This window comes from Anomaloglossus baeobatrachus, chromosome 9 (assembly GCF_048569485.1).
Source record: "Anomaloglossus baeobatrachus isolate aAnoBae1 chromosome 9, aAnoBae1.hap1, whole genome shotgun sequence".
NCBI lineage: Eukaryota > Metazoa > Chordata > Amphibia > Anura > Aromobatidae > Anomaloglossus > Anomaloglossus baeobatrachus.
The window spans coordinates 64728463-64747432 of record NC_134361.1 but is presented as its reverse complement, the minus strand read 5'-3'; the positions used below and the strand labels follow the sequence as shown (position 1 = coordinate 64747432).

The following is an 18970-nucleotide window of genomic DNA, read 5'->3' as shown; positions in this document are numbered from 1 at the left end:
AGGAAGTGTCAGCTGCGCCTCTCACTACAGGAAGTATCAGCCGCAGCTCTCACTACAGGAAGTGTCAGCCGCGGCTCTCACTACAGGAAGTATCAGCCGCAGCTCTCACTACAGGAAGTATCAGCCGCGGCTATCACTACAGGAAGTGTCAGCCGCGGCTATCACTACAGGAAGTGTCAGCTGCGGCTATCACTACAGGAAGTATCAGCTGCGGCTATCACTACAGGAAGTGTCAGCTGCGGCTATCACTACAGGAAGTGTCAGCTGTGGCTCTCACTACAGGAAGAGTCAGCTGCGGCTCTCACTACAGGAAGAGTCAGCTGCGGCTCTCACTACAGGAAGAGTCAGCTGCGGCTCTCACTACAGGAAGAGTCAGCTGCGGCTCTCACTACAGGAAGAGTCAGCTGCGGCTCTCACTACAGGAAGTGTCAGCTGCGGCTCTCACTACAAAAAGTGTCAGCTGCGGCTCTCACTACAAAAAGTGTCAGCTGCGGCTCTCACTACAAAAAGTGTCAGCTGCGGCTCTCACTACAGGAAGTGTCAGCTGCGGCTCTCACTACAGGAAGTGTCAGCTGTGGGTCTCACTACAGGAAGTGTCAGCTGCGGCTCTCACTACAGGAAGTGTCAGCTGCGGCTCTCACTACAGGAAGTGTCAGCCGCGGCTCTCACTACAAAAAGTGTCAGCTGCGGCTCTCACTACAAAAAGTGTCAGCTGCGGCTCTCACTACAAAAAGTGTCAGCTGCGGCTCTCACTACAGGTAGTGTCAGCTGCGGCTCTCACTACAGGAAGTGTCAGCTGTGGGTCTCACTACAGGAAGTGTCAGCTGCGGCTCTCACTACAGGAAGTGTCAGCTGCGACTCTCACTACAGGAAGTGTCAGCTGCGGCTCTCACTACAGGAAGTGTCAGCTGCAGCTCTCACTACAGGAAGTGTCAGCTGCAGCTCTCACTACAGGAAGTGTCAGCTGCGGCTCTCACTACAGGAAGTGTCAGCTGCAGCTCTCACTACAGGAAGTGTCAGCTGCAGCTCTCACTACAGGAAGTGTCAGCTGCAGCTCTCACTACAGGAAGTGTCAGCTGCGGCTCTCACTACAGGAAGTGTCAGCTGCGGCTCTCACTACAAAAAGTGTCAGCTGCGGCTCTCACTACAGGAAGTGTCAGCTGCAGCTCTCACTACAGGAAGTGTCTTCCGCGGCTCTCACTACAGTAAGTGTCAGCAGCGGCTCTCACTACAGGAAGTGTCAGCTGCATCTCTCACTACAGGAAATGTAAGCCGCGGCTCATACTACAGGAAGTGAGTGGCAGTCACGACTCTCACTACAGGAAGTGAGTGGCACCCACAGATCTCACCTCAGGAAGTGAGTGGCAGCCATGGTTCTCACTGCAAGAAGTGTCAGCAGTGGCTCTCACTACAGGAAGTGAGTGGCAGCCGTGGCTCTCACTTTCTGGTTATTACTCATTCATCTAAAGGCGAGGAGAAGGAAGATAGGGGTGATTGGGTGCAGGGCTCACGTGTCATCACAGCCTCACAGGAGAGCGAGTGCTGACACCGTTGGAACCACACCGGCATGGGAGGTGAGTACAGTATAAGCGTGTTCAATTTAATGGGTCCAAACATGGGGGATGAGAAAGGGTTGTTCAAGTAGTAGACAAACCCTTTCATGTTTAAAATATAGGAGTTCCATTTAAAGGAACATTAAATATAAAAAATGCACTTAAAATGATTTCTGGATACCCACCAATTAATTTCTTTTGACCCTGTTTTATCTCAATACAATTAAAATGAGGAAACATGTACTTGTAAATAAATCTTTAATGCGGTTATCCACTATTAGACAGCTCCTGCTTAAAGGGAATCTATTAGTAGGTTTTTGGTGCCTCATCTGAGTGCAGCATGGTGTAGGAACAGGGACCCTAATTCCAGCAATGAATCACTTAGATTACTGACTGCAGCAGTTCTGACACAATCACAATGCTTAAATATAGCAAACTTAGAAAGCTCCACAGCTCTCTGGCTACATTGTTTATTAACAGCTGATTATCACAGGAGGGGGTGTGGTCAGACAACTGCTCACGAGCCCTGTAGTCTTGGCATTGATAATCACCTGGGGATAAAATCCACATTGTATGTAAAGAACAGCACACAGCCTTATAAGTGACACATTACTGAATTTAGTGTCTCAGCAAACCTGCTGACAGATTCCGTTTAATCACTTCTGTGCCTCATAGGAACTATGAACAATTAATACCTCCTGCAGCAGCGCTACGTAACCCATCAAGTGCTACGTCCTGCTATTACCGGTGGGTCACGTAACCACTGCAGCCAATCAGTTATCACTGATTGAATCCAGTCTTTACTATTTTGTCAGAGTGGCCATGTTCTCTGTCAGGAAATTAATGAGCTGCAGATAATCAGCAGCCACTGATTAGCTGCAGCAGTCACATGATACAACAATGTCATGTAACCTGCCAGGAATACCAGGACTGGCGTCAAAATAATGGTGCTGTAGCAGAGGATAAGTATACATTGTTTTGATTTTTTACATGCTTTGAAGTATCTAATAATGAACATCTTTTTTGCATATCCTTTGTCTATAACAAATTTTGGGGTTTCCTTTATTAGGCTATGTGCCCACAGTGCTTTTTTTCAGCACAAAAAAGCATGTCATGGCAGGAAAAAAGCTGCTGACAAATGTGCTTTTTTTCCATGCTTTTGTGTGTTTTTTAATGCTTTTTTTTCCCATGTGAAACACCCTGTGGGCACAAGGACTGAATTAATTTCTTAGTTTAGTTTCCGCTACATTTTTTTTTAGGAAATGATCCTCCTTTGTATGATGTGTTCTGATTAGCTTGAAGCTATGAATACAACACGAAATACGATGGATGGTTTGTTATATCGACCCTCCTGATATCCAAAATATTCAAATCTGATTACCCGCCTCCTCGCATGACTTGCCATCTTCTCCTAACTTGTATCCACTTGCGCAGGAACAGATCACTCTCTTACTTGCATCTTCCTTGCACATTTGTTGGCACGCGCCATTGTTAATGGTACAAGTAATAGGCAGCGCTGAAAGAGAGAAGAAATGATCTAGTCAAAGTATCTGCCGTATGTGTGTTGTCTTGCTTTTGCTTTTTCTGTTTTCCGAATATAATTAACTTTGGAAAGCTTTGTTTGAGTTATGACAAATTGGTGTTGCAGGAAACAAGGTCCCACAGAATCCAGATATAGCGGTGGCACTCAAGCCCTGGACTAGGTGTTATATACCGGGATATATATACATATACATATACATATATATATATACTGTGTATATATATATATATATATATATATATATATATACATATATACATACATATATATATATATACAGTATATATATATATATATATATATATATATATACAGTATATATATATATATATATATATATATATATATACAGTATATATATATATATATTATATATATATATATATATATATATATGTATATATATATATATATATACACACAGTATATATATATCTCTCCCTCTGTCCCACATTGTCCTCCTCTCTCCTCCCTCTCTCTCTTTCCCTCCCTCTCTCTCTCTCCCTCCCTCCCCCTCTCTCTCTCTCCCCCCTTCTCTCCCCCTCCTTCCCTCTCTCTCCTTCCCTCCCCCTCTCTCTCTCTCTCCTTCCCTCCCCCTCTCCTTCCCTCCCCCTCTCTCTCTCCCCCTCTCTCCCTCCCTCCCTCTCCCTCCCTCTCTCCCCCTCCTTCTCTCCCTCCCTCTCACTCCCTCTCTTCCTTCCTCCCTCGTTCCCTCTTTCCCTCTCTCCCTCCCTCTTTCCCTCCCTCTTCTCCTCTTCTCCCTCCTTCTCTCCCTCCCTCCCTCTCCCTCCCTCTCTCCCTCCCTCTCTCTCCCTCCTTCTCTCCCTCCCTCTCTCTCCCTCTCTCCCTCTTTCCCTCTCTCCCTCCCTCTCTCCCTCCCTCTTCTCCTCTTCTCCCTCCTTCTCTCCCTCCCTCTCTCCCTCTTTCCCTCTCTCCCTCCCTCTCTCCCTCCCTCTTCTCCTCTTCTCCCTCCTTCTCTCCCTCCCTTCCTCTCTCTCTCTCTCTCTCCCCCTCTATCTTTCTCTCCCCCTCCCTCCCTCTCACCAGAAAAGTGGGACAATTTTTTTCTCACTTGTCATCAACATGTAATTTTTTTGTTTACTCGTTTGCGGAACCATTTCCGGTTTCCCATCTTACAGATTTTTTTTTTTTTTAATAACATTGGTCCTAGTACAATCCCTTTTTTCTTTTTACCAGATTGCACTTGACCAATTTATACATTCATATGAACCAGCCCATACTGCAAAAAGCATTATGTCAACATTATGTATAAACTCATCACTTTAAGGGAACCTGTCCTGTCCCCAAATACTATCCTCATATATAGAATTATTCTGCAGGTAAACAGCTTTACAATACCTTCCAGCTTCTTTTCAGAAAGCTTAGCTACCAGGAGAAAATTAACTTTATTCCTCATAGGAGCCGCCGGCTTTCAGTCATAGAAGCACAACTGGTGTGTTTTCAGTTACCACTTAGTTCACAGTGAGCAGTAGCTGTAATATGTCCTAACATTTTGACTGACACTTGGCTCTGCACAGATTTGCTGCAGAGTGAGCCATTAATCAAAGTGCCGGGGGTGTGGTTACACCCAACACTCACTTTGTACTTATCAATGACTGTAGCCACCATGACTGAAAGCTGGTATCTCCCAGTATTAATAAAATTAATTTCTTTCAAAACATAGACTTTCAGTAATGCAACCTTATAGAATTGTAATGCTATTAATCTGAAATTAACCCTTTAATAACATTTGTGTTATGTCATATTCGGCTTTGCACACAAGTGCGGGCACGGTGCTGTCAGACTCTGTTCACACCACAGAGCCTGACAAGCAACCTGAGGCTTCTGTATTGTTCAGCCTGAGCCAGATGTTGGCTGGTTCAGGTTCACTGGTCTTCCGCTCTGCAGGAGTTAATTCCTGCAGACTGGAGAGCAGGACCTAAGAGCTTATTGCCCTCTGCAACTGTATCCTCCCTATTGAAAGCATGGCTTCCTTTCTGTATGTGCAGATCATAGCTTCAGCTCTAGCTCCAGCGATTCCCAGTCTTGTTCATTTTCCTGTGTATGGTTATCTGTGCTGCAGTTCTGGGTGATGTGAGCGTTCCCCTGTTGTGCGTTACAGCCTTCCCTTTTCGTTGTTCCCCAGTACATATATTGTCTCTCCTGTGTGTTGTGAGTGCTGTGTGTATGAGTGTCCGTTCTCTCTTGTCTGTGTTGTTTTGTGGGGTTTTGTCTTTGCGTTTTCTGGCCCACCCCAAGGGTGTGAGAGAGGGGGAGTAAGATCAGGGCTCGGACAGCAGTTAGGGTCATGCTGGGGGCTCAGATCTGGTTACCACCAAACCTACCTCCGAAATAAGGGACAGCGCAGGGACTCTAGTCTGATGGCCAGCCAAGTGTCACCTGTCCCATCATTACATACCCCATGACAATTTAGAGACATGACAAATTCCCTTTAACTTCTAGTGATGTCGCTTCATAGAAACTATGCACTTTAAGAAATGCAATCATCTATATGGTAGCTCCATCTTGAAAAATTACATTTTTGGCACGACGTTACCATCCTTGGGATCTACTTTTGTAGATGACTTTGGGGTCTCGAGATATTAGTGCCAAGTTTCTACAGCACCTTATTATTTAGCCTTTTACGTTCTAGGAATTTTAGTCTGTCATAGGCTCTGTGCAATTTAGAAAAACAATAGAAGCAACAGAAACCAAAAAAAACCTGCCAGCACCCAGCATATCATTGCTTACTCAGACATGGTGGTAACAAGCATCTCATCAAACAGTAATTACCAGACTATGTAAACTCATATAGTGTAACTGCAGCTGTTCGGCCAGAAGTAGATAACCACTAAGGATGAAATGATGGGAGATTGTATGAGCAGTTAAATATTAAAATGAATGGGGATAATGAGCGTTGCCATCTGGACACATCCCCTTATTGACAAGGCGGGTTTAAAGAGAATATTCTCTATTAAAATCATTCCATTGACTTACATTTGATTCTTTTGTAAAATAATTATCATTAAATTACAGATCTGATAAATTACTATTGTGTTTTTTAAAGAGGCGCCCATATACATCAGATGAGCGCCGGCCGAACCTGCCGTTTCACCAGTGCGTAATCTCTAGTCATCTACAAGTTCTGCTTTTCCAGTGTTCTTACTTCTCTTTGTGCAAAAGCGCTTAGAAAGTCAACACAATTATTCAATTACATAATTTGCATTATGGTAATGAATGTATTTATGCGTAAACACAGGTGGTTGATACAAACCCAGTTCACAGTTCTTTCCTCGGTATCCTTGTTGACACCAGCACACGTAGGCGCTCACATCATCTTTACATACACCTCCATGTAAACAAGGGTTGGATACGCACTGATCTCCATCTAGGAAAAAAAAATAAATAAGCAGATGCAATAAAATAGGAAAGCTCAGAACTGCACAGAATTATGTACAAACTGCGCCAACTGTCATGATGGCATTGGGCGCTGTTCAGATTTCAGATTCTGACACTCCACCTGATGGTTCCTCTGTTGTATGGGATCAACAAAGGCAGACTCGGGCTTTGCCTGCTGTATACTGATGCATAGGCAGGCTATTAAGGGTTAATCTCTGCTAGTCTGCTTGCTCCTTTGGTCACTTGTTGTCGAGAAGCCTATCATATCTGCCCCCTCCTATTTATGCTGGTTGAAACCTTCCACCCATACAGGCTATAGTTTATTCTACGTTCGTCTACGAGGTTTGGTGTCCCAAACTTACTGATCAAAGTTGTGCTCTTTGCTTGGTACGGTTGTGCTGCTGTTGTTTTATACTTCCTTTCTGCTCTTGTTTTCCCTCCTGAACCCCTTATTGTCTTTACCTTTGTGTGTGTGTGTGCACTGTGTGACATAGTTTTAGTTTTCCCTTGTTTGTCTTTATCAGTGGGTTTCATCCCAATCCTGTCCTGTCCCTCTCTGGGGGGAGGGGAGAGGGAATCAGGTCAAAGCTGGTCAGGAACAGGTCCAGGAAGGAGACTCAGGCCTTTCCACCATCAAGAGTATCCCTGAGATTAGGGATAGCTTAAGGCCCCCCTAGCTTGAGGGACAGCTTAGGAGCACTGGTTCCCCGCTATCCCCCATTGTTTGTTACATACAGTCATACAAATCGACACCACTGTTAGGTGTTAGACAGAAATGACCGGATCACACCTGTTCATGCGGATTATCCCAGAGAAAATCAATTCTTAAACAAGTTCATTCCCTTATTGTGTTTCGGGGTCTCCCACAAAGCCAGAGAATAATAAATATAATATGTAAAAAAGTAAAAAAAATCCTTATCCTCACTTTACCACTCACCTCTTCAGCCCCTCCCCTCATCACCATCACCCTTCTGGTCTTTGCTTTATCTCCTAATCATTGACGCTTGCTCTGAAATCCTCATGCCTTTCACTAGCTTGGAACTGCCGCCTCTGATATGGTCCAGGAGGGTTCTGCGAAAGGGCGCAACAGGTCATGATGTGTACTGTGACCTCACGCGCTCATATGCAGAATTTCAGAGTGGATGGCAGTGACCAGAAGATGAGCTGAGGATCATGAGGATGATGATGAGAAGTGTAGGGGTCGAGAGGTGAGCAGTAAAGTGAGTATAAAGCTTTTTTAAACATTTGATGGCAATTTTTGGTTCAGTAAATTGCCAGCCAGCGGCCACTTTCATTTTGACTAATGTGGATTTTTTTTTTTTTAAGATTCAAGTAGAATTAAATTCCACTCAAGTATATTCTCTCATATCTAGTGCAAGAGCTTATGATTCCAGGTTCATGTAAGTAAAGTCTAGTCATTGCAAAATGAGAGATTATATAAGAAAAAGTAAGTGAACCCTTTGGAAATGATTACATTTCTGCACTGATTACTAAAATTATGTGCTCTGAATGTTATCTAACACATTGTTATAGACAAACACACTAACAAATATTATACACTATAACACCAGGGAAATATGCATATATGACTCGGCATAAGTTCAAAAATGATGATGTAAATAAGAAAACCACTGAATATAATAACCTGTAGATCCTTGCTTAGCAGTAGAGATGGATGAACCCCCAGATGTTCGAATTCAGAGGGTCCGGATGGACTTAAAAAAATGTATCACTTTCGGGACCAGACTTTACTCCAAACTTGAGCGCAGACGCCGAACCCCATATAAGTCTAAGGAACCCCAACTTAAGTGTTATAAAATGGTGTTAGTAAGGCAAGGGGTCTCTAAAAGGAAGCAAAATGGTGATTATAGCAAGACAATTATACTTACGGAGTTTCCATGTGGCTTTCACTCTGCTTCCGGGTATGTTTTTCTCTCAGGTGATACAGATTTTCTGCAACCAAATACTCAACATGCGCACATAGCCTAAGCCGGTAATCTGGCATTGAGTTCACCTGAGGTCACAGTTGATGTAACTGATATCACAATTGCAGTTCCCTCAGTGTGTCCAATAGGCCGCAGTTATTGTCCATGTTTTCTAATGTGAAACTGTGATTTCAAGATGTAGCAGGGACATGATTGGCGTGGGATGTTGTAGTGTGGATTACTTGGATCTACCGGGGTCTTTTGGGGGTTAATAAATTGGAGAAAGAGTTTTTTTTGTTTTTTTTTAATAAAGGATTTTTCCTTGTGCTGTCTGTTTAATTATTTTTATTTACACGATTAGTAATGGGTGTATCATAGACCCCACACCCATTATTAATCCAGGGCTTCGTGGCAGCTGGGATTTTTTTGACAAATCACAGCTGTCATTAACCCCTTATTTTACCCTAATTGCTACCGCTCCAAGGCAATCAGGATGACTTGGGTAACTGATTGGCACAACTAACAGATGAAACAATTCTGGGGTGGCTGCGGGCTGCTTTTTTTAGGCTGAGGAGGCCCAATAACCATGGGTCTCCCCAGCTTCAGAATACCAGCCCTCAGCTGTTTGCTTTATTTTCGCTGAGTATCAAAATTGGGGGGACTCAACTACGTTTTTTTTAAATTATGTATTTACATAATTTAAAAAAATCCTTAAGGGATCCCTCATATTTTGATAAGCCAAGATAACACAGACAACTGGGGGCTGCAGTGTCCAGATTTCTGCTTTATCTGAGCTGGGTATCAAAATACGGGGGACCCTATGACATGTTTTCAAATTATTTATTTTTATACTCCACTCTGGTGACCCAGACAGCTAGTGTGAGGGCAACCATCATAGACGCCGACACGCCGGCAGTCTGACTGCAACCAATCAAAGATGATGTCACAGAGGGTGGGCAGGGAAGCAGTGAATATTCATAACCTTTAATGAGCACACACGGAAGAAGTTTGAGAGCCGTATGGAAACTCGGTAAGTATAATTATCCTGCTTGAATCCCCATTTTGCTTCCTCTTTTTTTATCTGGGTGGCCAAACCCGAACAAAAACACGGACTTCCCTGAGAAGTCAGTGATCGCGGTCTGCGCACAGACACTAGGGTGTCCAGAATGGACTCTGAACTTTACCGTTCACCTTCGCCCATCACTACTTAGCAGCAATCACTTTCAACAAACATTTCGTGTGGCTACAATGAAGATTTACACAGGGTCGAAGAGGATTTTTTTGACCATTTCTCCCTGGAAAAGGGATTTCAGGATTTTTTTTGACCATTCCTCCCTGGAAATGGGATTTCAGCTTCTGAAATTTTTCTGGGATGCCTTACGGCACGACTCTCTTCAGACTGTAACTTGGTCGTTACAAACACAAATCCTAATTGACAACAAATGTTTAAGGTGATTGTCCTCCTTTCGACACATTAGACATTTTCTTCAACTTCAGTTACATTCCCAGTCTATATAAAACCCCTGCCCTTGAACACATGCTAGGCAATTGTTTTTTATACTTGAGAATGACACCGGTCCAGAGTTGACATGCATTGTGGAAATAAAAAAACGTTCAATTCATCTTGGTCCTATGGATTATTCCATACAGCAGTGCAGCCTAAAATCGTGATATTGTCCAAATTGATCAATTGATATCTTTTTAATGGGTAGCCAGAGACCCTGTGTTGGCTGAAACGTTGCATTTTGTATTTTTGTAGTGTGTGCTGGGATCAAATAAGGTTTTTAGCTAATGCAAGGAGTTTCGATGTCTTGGACTTTACACATATTATCTTCTGTATGTTACAGCTGCCGGAGGGCTGCACTAAGTAGCACGAACATTGAAGTGGTGTTTGGAATACGGCGGATTCGTTGTCCAAATTGATCAACTATTCTGGAGGAGTTCATCCCATAGCCACGAGGCAGCAGCAGCTGATATTTTCAGTCGTCCATTGGAGATATGCCTGCCCACAACCCGCCTGGGGGATCACCTGCCTTTTACATTCCTTATAGCCAAACCTGATAGTCTTCTGCAATTTTGTTCCCATTCAGTTTTTCTACCCAATTTGAATTTTGACAGATTCACTTATCCCTAAATGTGAAACATTTAGGGGTTCCCATACAAATTTATGTGAATGTGGTATTTTTTAATTCAGAGGCTTCTTTGTGGCGTCCTTCAACAAATCATACAGGCTCAATGTTTGTCTGAACAGAGGACTTTACTTTTTCAGATGTCTTTGGGTTCTTCCTTTTCTGTTTTGAATTGTATATTCATCCCTTGGCGTGATCTTATTGGGATGGTCACTAGTGCCGGCAACAACGGCAGATGATAGCCATGCAATAGGAGCAGAAGTTGCCGAGTATGAAGTGGCTCAACTCTTCAACCTGCTCCATATATCTTGCAGCAACATGTGACAAATATATACATCACAGACTGTATAAGGGATAAACATACTGTAGTTGTACAAACCTCTAATACAATTTGTGTTTTGATTTCTAAACTTTCTGTTATTTCAAGTTGAGAATTCAAAATTCGAAACACAAATTCACTTTTTGTGATTTGCCTAAAATGACTGCTGGAATTTTACACTTTGCAGAAGACTGCATCAGCCAGAGAGGGCTCACATGACCTCAGACATGGGATAACACAGCCAATCACAAGGGATTTTCATAGTCTGTAAAAAAGCATAGGAAGCAGCGGCCATTTTGGTGTGATCTGGATAGTGAGAGGACATCAGAGCTTACTGCTTATTCTCAGAGGTAGGAAGAGAAGCTATAGAACACTAAACAAATTCAACAGATAATTTGTTATAGCACAGCAGTGAAAAACAGTTACTACTTGTCACAAAGTTACCATGATGCAGAGTGGTCTCTCCTATTTCTGGTGTCAGGAGATCACAGCGCAGGGCTTCATCCACACTTGCTCAGGTTAATACTGCTGGCTGTGCAGATTTTCCTTTATCCAGCACTGCTTGGGTTAAGTAGATCCTCTGGTCTCCTGAAACTCTGAGTGTAAGCAATAGTCAGTTGCTCTCTATTGCTAATCAGCTCTGCTTTAAAGGCTTCCCCCCTAGTCCAGGTAACTGCTGGTGATAGTTTCTGCTATTCTTGCCTCTAGAGGGAACCTGTGAGCTGTGGAGCAGGAAGCCATTCTGAGAACATTTGCTGCGAGAAAGTTGTGTTGTTTTCCCTTCCTTAGTCCTCTGTGGTTTTTCCTCTCTGGTTCGTTCCTCATTATTACCTATTGTTGTTTGGAGTGCTTTGTATGATTGCTGTTTATTTTACCCCTGTCTGTCTTATCATTTCTGTGTCTTTAACCTAGAGTGGGACTAGCGTTTCCGCTGCCCTACGCACTAAATGTAGCTGAGACCAGGGAGGGACAGGGATAGGCACGCAATTGGCGACGGGGTGAAAGAACCCATATAGGGACGTCAGGAAGTGCAGGGATTAGTCTCAGGTGAGTTCAGGAACTGACCCTGCTCCCCTTTCCCTAGCTGAAGGGACCACCATTATAATGTGTACCCTCTGTATAGAGGCGCTTGCTGGGGGTTGCCGTGTACCTGGTGGAACCCCGGTAGTCACTGCGTGACACTATTCCTTTACCCATAGTCATAAATGCTGAGGTCACTTGGACATTACTCAAGCTATTTTTGCTTTTGAGAGCTTGAAAGGGGTTGGTCTTCGGAGTGTTATACACATCTTTTGGCTTACTTGTGATTTGAGGGTAATCAATTTGGGGCAAATTTGTAATTTCAGGAAAAATTCGGCAAAGCTGTAGAATTTGAAAAGTTTCTCCGATCTCTAGTTATTTATATTACAACACAACTTTTAATATACGAGGACGAGGAGATTTATAGATGGCACTGACTGTCACCAAGACGGAACTCATTGATAATCATAATAAATGCAGACTTTGCCAAATTGCAGTTAATTACACGATCAAAACTCTTATTTCTGCGCAGATATCTCAATCAAATGCTCTTTATCTCTTGCAATTCAATTATTCTCGAGGCCGCTTTGCATGTAGAGTACTTATTTCAAGAATTCATGTTTCTATCAGAATGATTTATTGCATAGAGCGTGTTCTTTTTGTGAACAAAGCAATAACTCTCTGACCTCTTATGATATGAGATTTTTGTATTAGTTTCTCAGTAGGAAGCATATGTGTGTCTGCTCGGCCTGTATACGCTAAGACAGTAGGCAAATCCTCTGTGTATGCAAAACCTATCAGTGATGAATTAAATGATTATACAGTCTTCTGGTTGAGCCAGAAGGGATAATTTTTCTTGCAAAAATAAAATGCGTTACCTGTCTACACAGTCTTATGTAGTAAATGGGCCAATATCAAGAATTTGGCGAACTAATCATATGAGTAGAGCTCATTAGTAGTGCACCATTAAAGGGGTTGTCCAGTAAAAAATGATGTCTTCTGTCCCTCTATGTGTTAGGGGTGCTTTACACGCTGCGAAATTGCTAACGATATATCGTCGGGGTCATGTCATTAGTGCCGCACATCCGGCATCGTTAGCGACATCGCGTGTGACACCTAGGAGCAACAATCAACGATCGCAAAAATGTCAAAAATCGTTGATCGTTGACACGTCGTTCCTTTTCATAATATCGTTGGTGGTGCATGCCGCTGGTTGTTCGTCATTCCTGCAGCATCACACATCGCTATGTGTGACACCACAGGAATGACGAACATCTCCTTACCTGCATCCACCGGCAATGAGGAAGGAAGGAAGTGGGCGGCATGTTCCAGCCGCTAATCTCCACCCCTCCTCTTCTATTGGACGGCTGCCGCGTGATGTTGCTGTGATGCCGCACGCACCTCCCCCTTAGAAAGGAGGCGGTTCGCCGGCCACAGCGACGTCACAGGGAAGGTAAGTCCGTGTGACCGGTGTAAGCGATGTTGTGCACCACGGGCAGCGATTTGCCCGTGACGCACAACCGACGGGGGGCAGGTACGCTCTCTAGTGATATCGATATCACAGCGTGTAAAGTGCCATTTACTCTATGTGACTGCAGCGTTATAAATCCTCCCAGTGCATGCACTGTGCACTGCAAGGATTTACCACTTCTAAGCAGAGAATGGTGGTCACATGATCACAATTGTGCAATATGCATATTCCCTCCAAGAACCCGACTGGTGGGTACAGTCTCACTGAATATAAGTGTATAGAGTCAGGGTCATCCGTTTCATGTCATCATCTGCAAAGGTGGCTCTACTTTTGTTTTGCGAAGGCACTCCGAGTTATAGTGGGTACGGAAAGTATTCAGACCCCTTTACATTTTTCACTCTTTGTTTCATTGCAGCTATTTGGTCAATTCAAAAAAGTTCATTTTTTTCTCATTAATGTACACTCTGCACCCCATCTTGACAGAAAAAAACAGAAATGTAGACATTTTTGCAAAATTATTAAACAAGAAAAACTGAAATATCACATGGTTATAAGTATTCAGACCCTTAGCTCAGACACTCATATTGAAGTCACATGCTGTCCATTTCCTTGTGGTCCTCCTTGAGATGGTTCTACTCCTTCATTGGAGTCCAGCTGTGTGTAATTAAAGTGATATCAGAAAGAACAGGAATCCAGCATCATGGAGAATGTGTAGAAGAATAAAATTTTTTTTTTTTTATTGGAATTATTCTTAAAAACAGTACATTGCCATGAGTAAGACCTTCTGGTCGAAACGCGTTGGATAATCCGCTACCATACTTGTGCCTCTGTGCTTACTGGATTGAATACCTGTTTTTAAGAATAATTCCAATAAAAAAAAAAAAAAAAAAAAAAAAAAATTTTATTCTTCTACACATTCTCCGTGATGCTGGATTCCTGTTCTTTCTGATGTTGCCTTCCGCCCGGGCCAGGGCGTTCCTTGCATCGGTGTGGAGTCCGGCAGTGAAGAGGGGTGAGCTGACACACATCTTCTTGTTTAATTAAAGTGATAGGACTTGATTTGGAAAGGCGCACACCTGTCTATATAGGACCTCACAGCTCACAGTGCATGTCACACCAAATGAGAATTCTTGAGGTCTAAGGATCTGACCAAAGAGCTCAGAGACAGAATTGTGGTAAGGCACAGATCTGGCCAAGGTTACAAAAGAATTTCTGCAGTACGCAAGTGTGTCGCCCTGGACAAGCCAGGGGCCACAGAGCACAACACCACCACACCCTACACCCCGGTTAGGCACATCTAAGCCAGACACAAAACCCTTGTTGCCTTCCCCAGGGGCTGATGTCCACACCAGGGGGTGGAGCCAGGCGGTTGGTCTCCACCCACCAAGGAGTTCACAGTCCTGGAGGAGGGAAAAGGAGCAGATCAGCTTGGACAGTGAAAGTGGAAGGAGGAAAAGTGAGAAGTAGTGAAGTGGCAAGAGAGCAGACTGAAGTGAGTCCGGGTGTGTGGCCCGGACGGAGCAGCAAGGTTGGCAGACGGTGGTGACCGTCTGCAGTGGAGGCCGATTGGAGTCTGCCGTAAGGACCGTGTACGGGTGGTGACCCGGCGGTACTGGACCGGCATACAAAGAGAAGCCAGCACCATTGGCAGGGGCCTTTCGGATCCCGGCAAGGCTTGGAGTCGCCGTTAATTTGCCAAATCCGTTAGTGAAGGGGACCTCCGGGTTTCCAAACAGCCAAGTCCCGATAGAAGGCAACCGTCCAACCGTGAAGGGGAGACACCGCCACCGCCAAGGGCAACCGTTTTCCAGGGCCAGCGCCTGCGGGCAAAAGGGGCTCCTCCGGCCTACATCCAAGTCGGGGAGCGGGTTACCCGTGGGAACCCATCGCTACCAACATTGAACTTAGGTGCAGGGAGAGACAGTCATCACCAACCTACAGGGAAGAAGAAACCGCAGCCGTCTGAGGGACCCGTCCATCCAGCCGCTTGTTTTACCGTGAACTGTGTCATCATCATTGGGCTGAGTGAGTACCTCCGTGCCGTGCGGCACAGCGCTGCCCCTGCGACCCTGCACCTCACCAGGCCCCGCAACCCACCTGTCATTCATCCCTACCCCATCACCGGGCCCTGGGACAACCAACCCCCTACCCACGGAGGGGAGAAATAACAACAAAGCTGCTCCCTGTCACCGCTCCCGGGATCCCCGTCCAGAGCAGCGGTGGTGTCCACACAATCACCACAACCGTGGGTGGCATCACGGACAATATCCCCAACATCAAACCACCCCTTTTCACTCACGGGCGAAGAGCGCCGCTCGAGTTCCCGGGATCCGGCCCATCGGTCGAGCCACCGAGCAGCAGCAGCCGTGGAGCAGCGGCAGCCGGACCCGAGCAGTGGGAGAGCGCAGCGTCCCCTCTTCCGCCCGCGACACAAGGTTTTCCCGCGTGCGTAGAACACTGTTGCCATATGCAACAAACACAAAATATTGAAAACATATATTAGACACATAAGGCTTTCATGTGATGTTACCATAGAAACAAAAAAAGATCACAAAGTCAAAGACTTATCAGTAGTCCCTTGTACAAGTCATACAATGGCCATAAATAGTGTTATTCCCTATGTACACACATATAACAGTTTACTTTGAAAATTCAAATAAAATGACAATTACACTTTAAATATTGTCTACATTTTGAACATCTGTTAGTGTGAGAGCCGGGACCATGACTTGGTCACTACAAATGGACAATCATACTTGACACTCCTTTTCGTAGTGCAGCCTCCTTTTTTAGTAATTGAGGTCAGGTCAGGTCATTGTGGTCAGATACTAGAAATATATCATATGGTAAGACAATGAAAACTAGCAGCAGATGTATGTCTTGTGAATCAGTACACCAACAATTCTTTCTGCTCTAGTTCAATCCATCTAAAGTAAGCTGTAATGTAGACTCCTAGGAAAAGAAAAGATTTCCCGGGCTCCTAGAAGAGCATACAAATCCCATAGGCAATGCATCTTTGAATTAAACTTTATTCTACCCATTCCTGCAGTCTTCACTCCACAGTGATCCGGGCAAAACCCTGATGTTGGGACTAGTGGACTAGTGGGAGGAATGTTTCATTTTCTGGTCTGACACCTCCTATAAAGGGGTAATCTGACCACGGTTATGGTATGTGTATTGGACTAAGGAGTGATCTGGGAATTTCTCTATTATTTAAAGGGAATCTGTCAGCAGGATTTTGCTATGTAATCTGAAGACAGCATGCTGCAAGGTTTAAACAGAGAATTCAGGGATGCCTGTCTTGTCCAGGTCCAATCTGTTGTTTATTTGCTTTTTTTAAGCAGCAGGGACCCTTATCATTGCTGGACTACAATGTCACGTGTATGACAGTCCGGCACGCCCCCTCCTCTGACACCTCACTGTCAATGTAAAATCTCTATCGAGAGCCTGGTCTAGGCGGGGGCAGCTCTCAGGGCTCTGGTAGATAACCACAATTTTTAGATTTGGCTATGTTAGAACGGCTGCAGCCAGTAATCTAAGTGATATATCATTGGATTCAGAATCTCTGTATATATTATGCTGCTCTCAGATAAAGTAGCAGAAACCTGCTGACAGATTCCCTTTAACGGATCAATATTTTATGGAGTTCTTATGTGTGGTTTATGTATTTAGACTGTCTAGAACCTAATGAAGGTTTGGATGCCTTTCCTGAAAAATATAAGTAGGCTATAAGTATTAGATCCTGGAGATGGGATGATAAGCCAGAGATCTTGTTTGATTGCTACATATGGAATGAAAAGGAATTTTTTCCAAAAAGTTTTTGCTATGAATCTGGAAATAGCATAGTGTAGGGCTAGAGACTCTGATCCCAGTGCTGTTTCACTTACTGGGCTTCTTGGTTTAGTTTTGATACAATCATTGTTGTTTGCTGCAACAGATCTAGCTATTCTCTGAATGCTAAGCCCTGGGCATTTTTAGCTTTAGTCATTTAGCAGAGCTGACAGAGATGTCTCCGCCCATACTAGGCTCTTTATAGAGATTGTACATTGACTTGGAGATGTCAATCAGAGGAGGGGGTGTGCCGGACAACATGGCACACAGAAATGATAAGGGTCTGCTAAAACAAACATGGCAAATAAACAAAAAAGATTGGACAGTGACAACACAGGCATGCCTGGATTTTCTGTCTTAACCCTTGCAGCATGCTGGCTTTAGCTTATATAGCAAAAACCTGCTGACAGATTCCCTTTAAAATGATAAAATGATGGGGTTTTATTCATTTTTAATGAATGGTGAATCTATTTGTTTAAGGCCCCCTTCACACGTCCGTGCCTCCGGTACGTGCTAGGTCCGTTTCCGCATGTACCGGAGACACGGGCACACATATACCCATTAAAATCAATGGGTTTATGTGCACACACGTGTTCAGCCATTGGCCCGTGCCTCCGTGTGGAGCAGACGTGAACCAGTGTGCTCCATACGGAGGCATGTCCATTTTTCTCCGGCAGCACGGGTGTCACGCGGTCCGCACACGTACCACACGGATGCGGTCCCACGTGACATGCGCCGGAGAAACGCACGTGTCATTTTAAAAATAAAAAAACACATACTCGCCTCCACCAGCCCTGCAGTCTCTGCCGCGGCTGTCCACCTGCATCTGGCCCCCAGTGAATATGAACAACGCATCTTCTTCACTGGGGGCCGGAAGCAGCGTCAGCGGGGCGTGGTCTGTGCCGGACACTGTCAGTCAGCACCACAGACAGCTCCAGAAGAATCAGGTAAGGCGGGGCTTTCCGTTCTCCGTGTGTTATTACGTATAACACACGGAGAACACGCATGTGCCACAAACACGGCACACGGGGAGCAAACCACCCCTTTAATACATCCTTGAAAAAACAGTACGTTTTTTTCAGGTGCGTGTGAAGGGGGCCTAAGGCCTAATATGTACAGTAGTTGCACTTTATAGGGGATAGTATGAGGTCTATATTCTGTGGTCTTTGGAATGAGATAAATAGTATCACATATAGTTATGTTTTGTGCCTTAAATGCCATAATTTGGGGGGTTTTATACTTTATTACAAAATCTCCCCATCACTTGTAAAAGTTGGCAAGTTTGGTGTGAGTGCGGAAGGTCATATCTTTAACTATAAGAAACATTTTATCATTCTTTTCTATCAGATTTCAGCAAGGTCCAAAAGTGTTCTTTACATTATACCTACATAATTAAAGTATGAAAGAGGTTAATAGCTTCTATGCAATAATTTACTTTTTAGGATAGTTCAGCCATCAGTATGCAACCGCGTTGTTTGCCTCACTGGTGGTGTTTGAGAACCTTTATCTCATTATAGCAGCTGGGCTGTTGCTGAATATATACATTTTAATTAGAGTTTTTTGTGCATAGAAATAATTAAAACAAATAAGCCAGTATTAATGTGAATGCAATGTAATGTTCCATAATTTACAGAAATAAAATAAGCTGAGTAAATGTGAATAGAGATAAATCTTACCAATGTACTGCTTCCAAAATTCCAGCTGAGGAAAGGAAAAAGAAAAAAAAAATAATAATGATTATAATAATAATAATAATAATAATAAAAAGAAAACCAAAAAA

At 43.9% G+C, this 18970-nt stretch overlaps 1 protein-coding gene across 1 annotated transcript in view; it reads right to left on the bottom strand.

Moving 5' to 3' along the window:
- Positions 1–18970, bottom strand: part of F9 (coagulation factor IX) — a 106454-nt gene that overhangs the window by 65839 nt on the left and 21645 nt on the right. Inside the window, exons 3-5 of the mRNA XM_075322671.1 lie at positions 18867–18891; positions 6371–6484; positions 2935–3069 (exon numbers count right to left, since the gene is read on the bottom strand). Coding sequence (XP_075178786.1) covers positions 2935–3069; positions 6371–6484; positions 18867–18891 — 274 coding nt within the window. The remainder of the gene's footprint in view (positions 1–2934; positions 3070–6370; positions 6485–18866; positions 18892–18970) is intronic.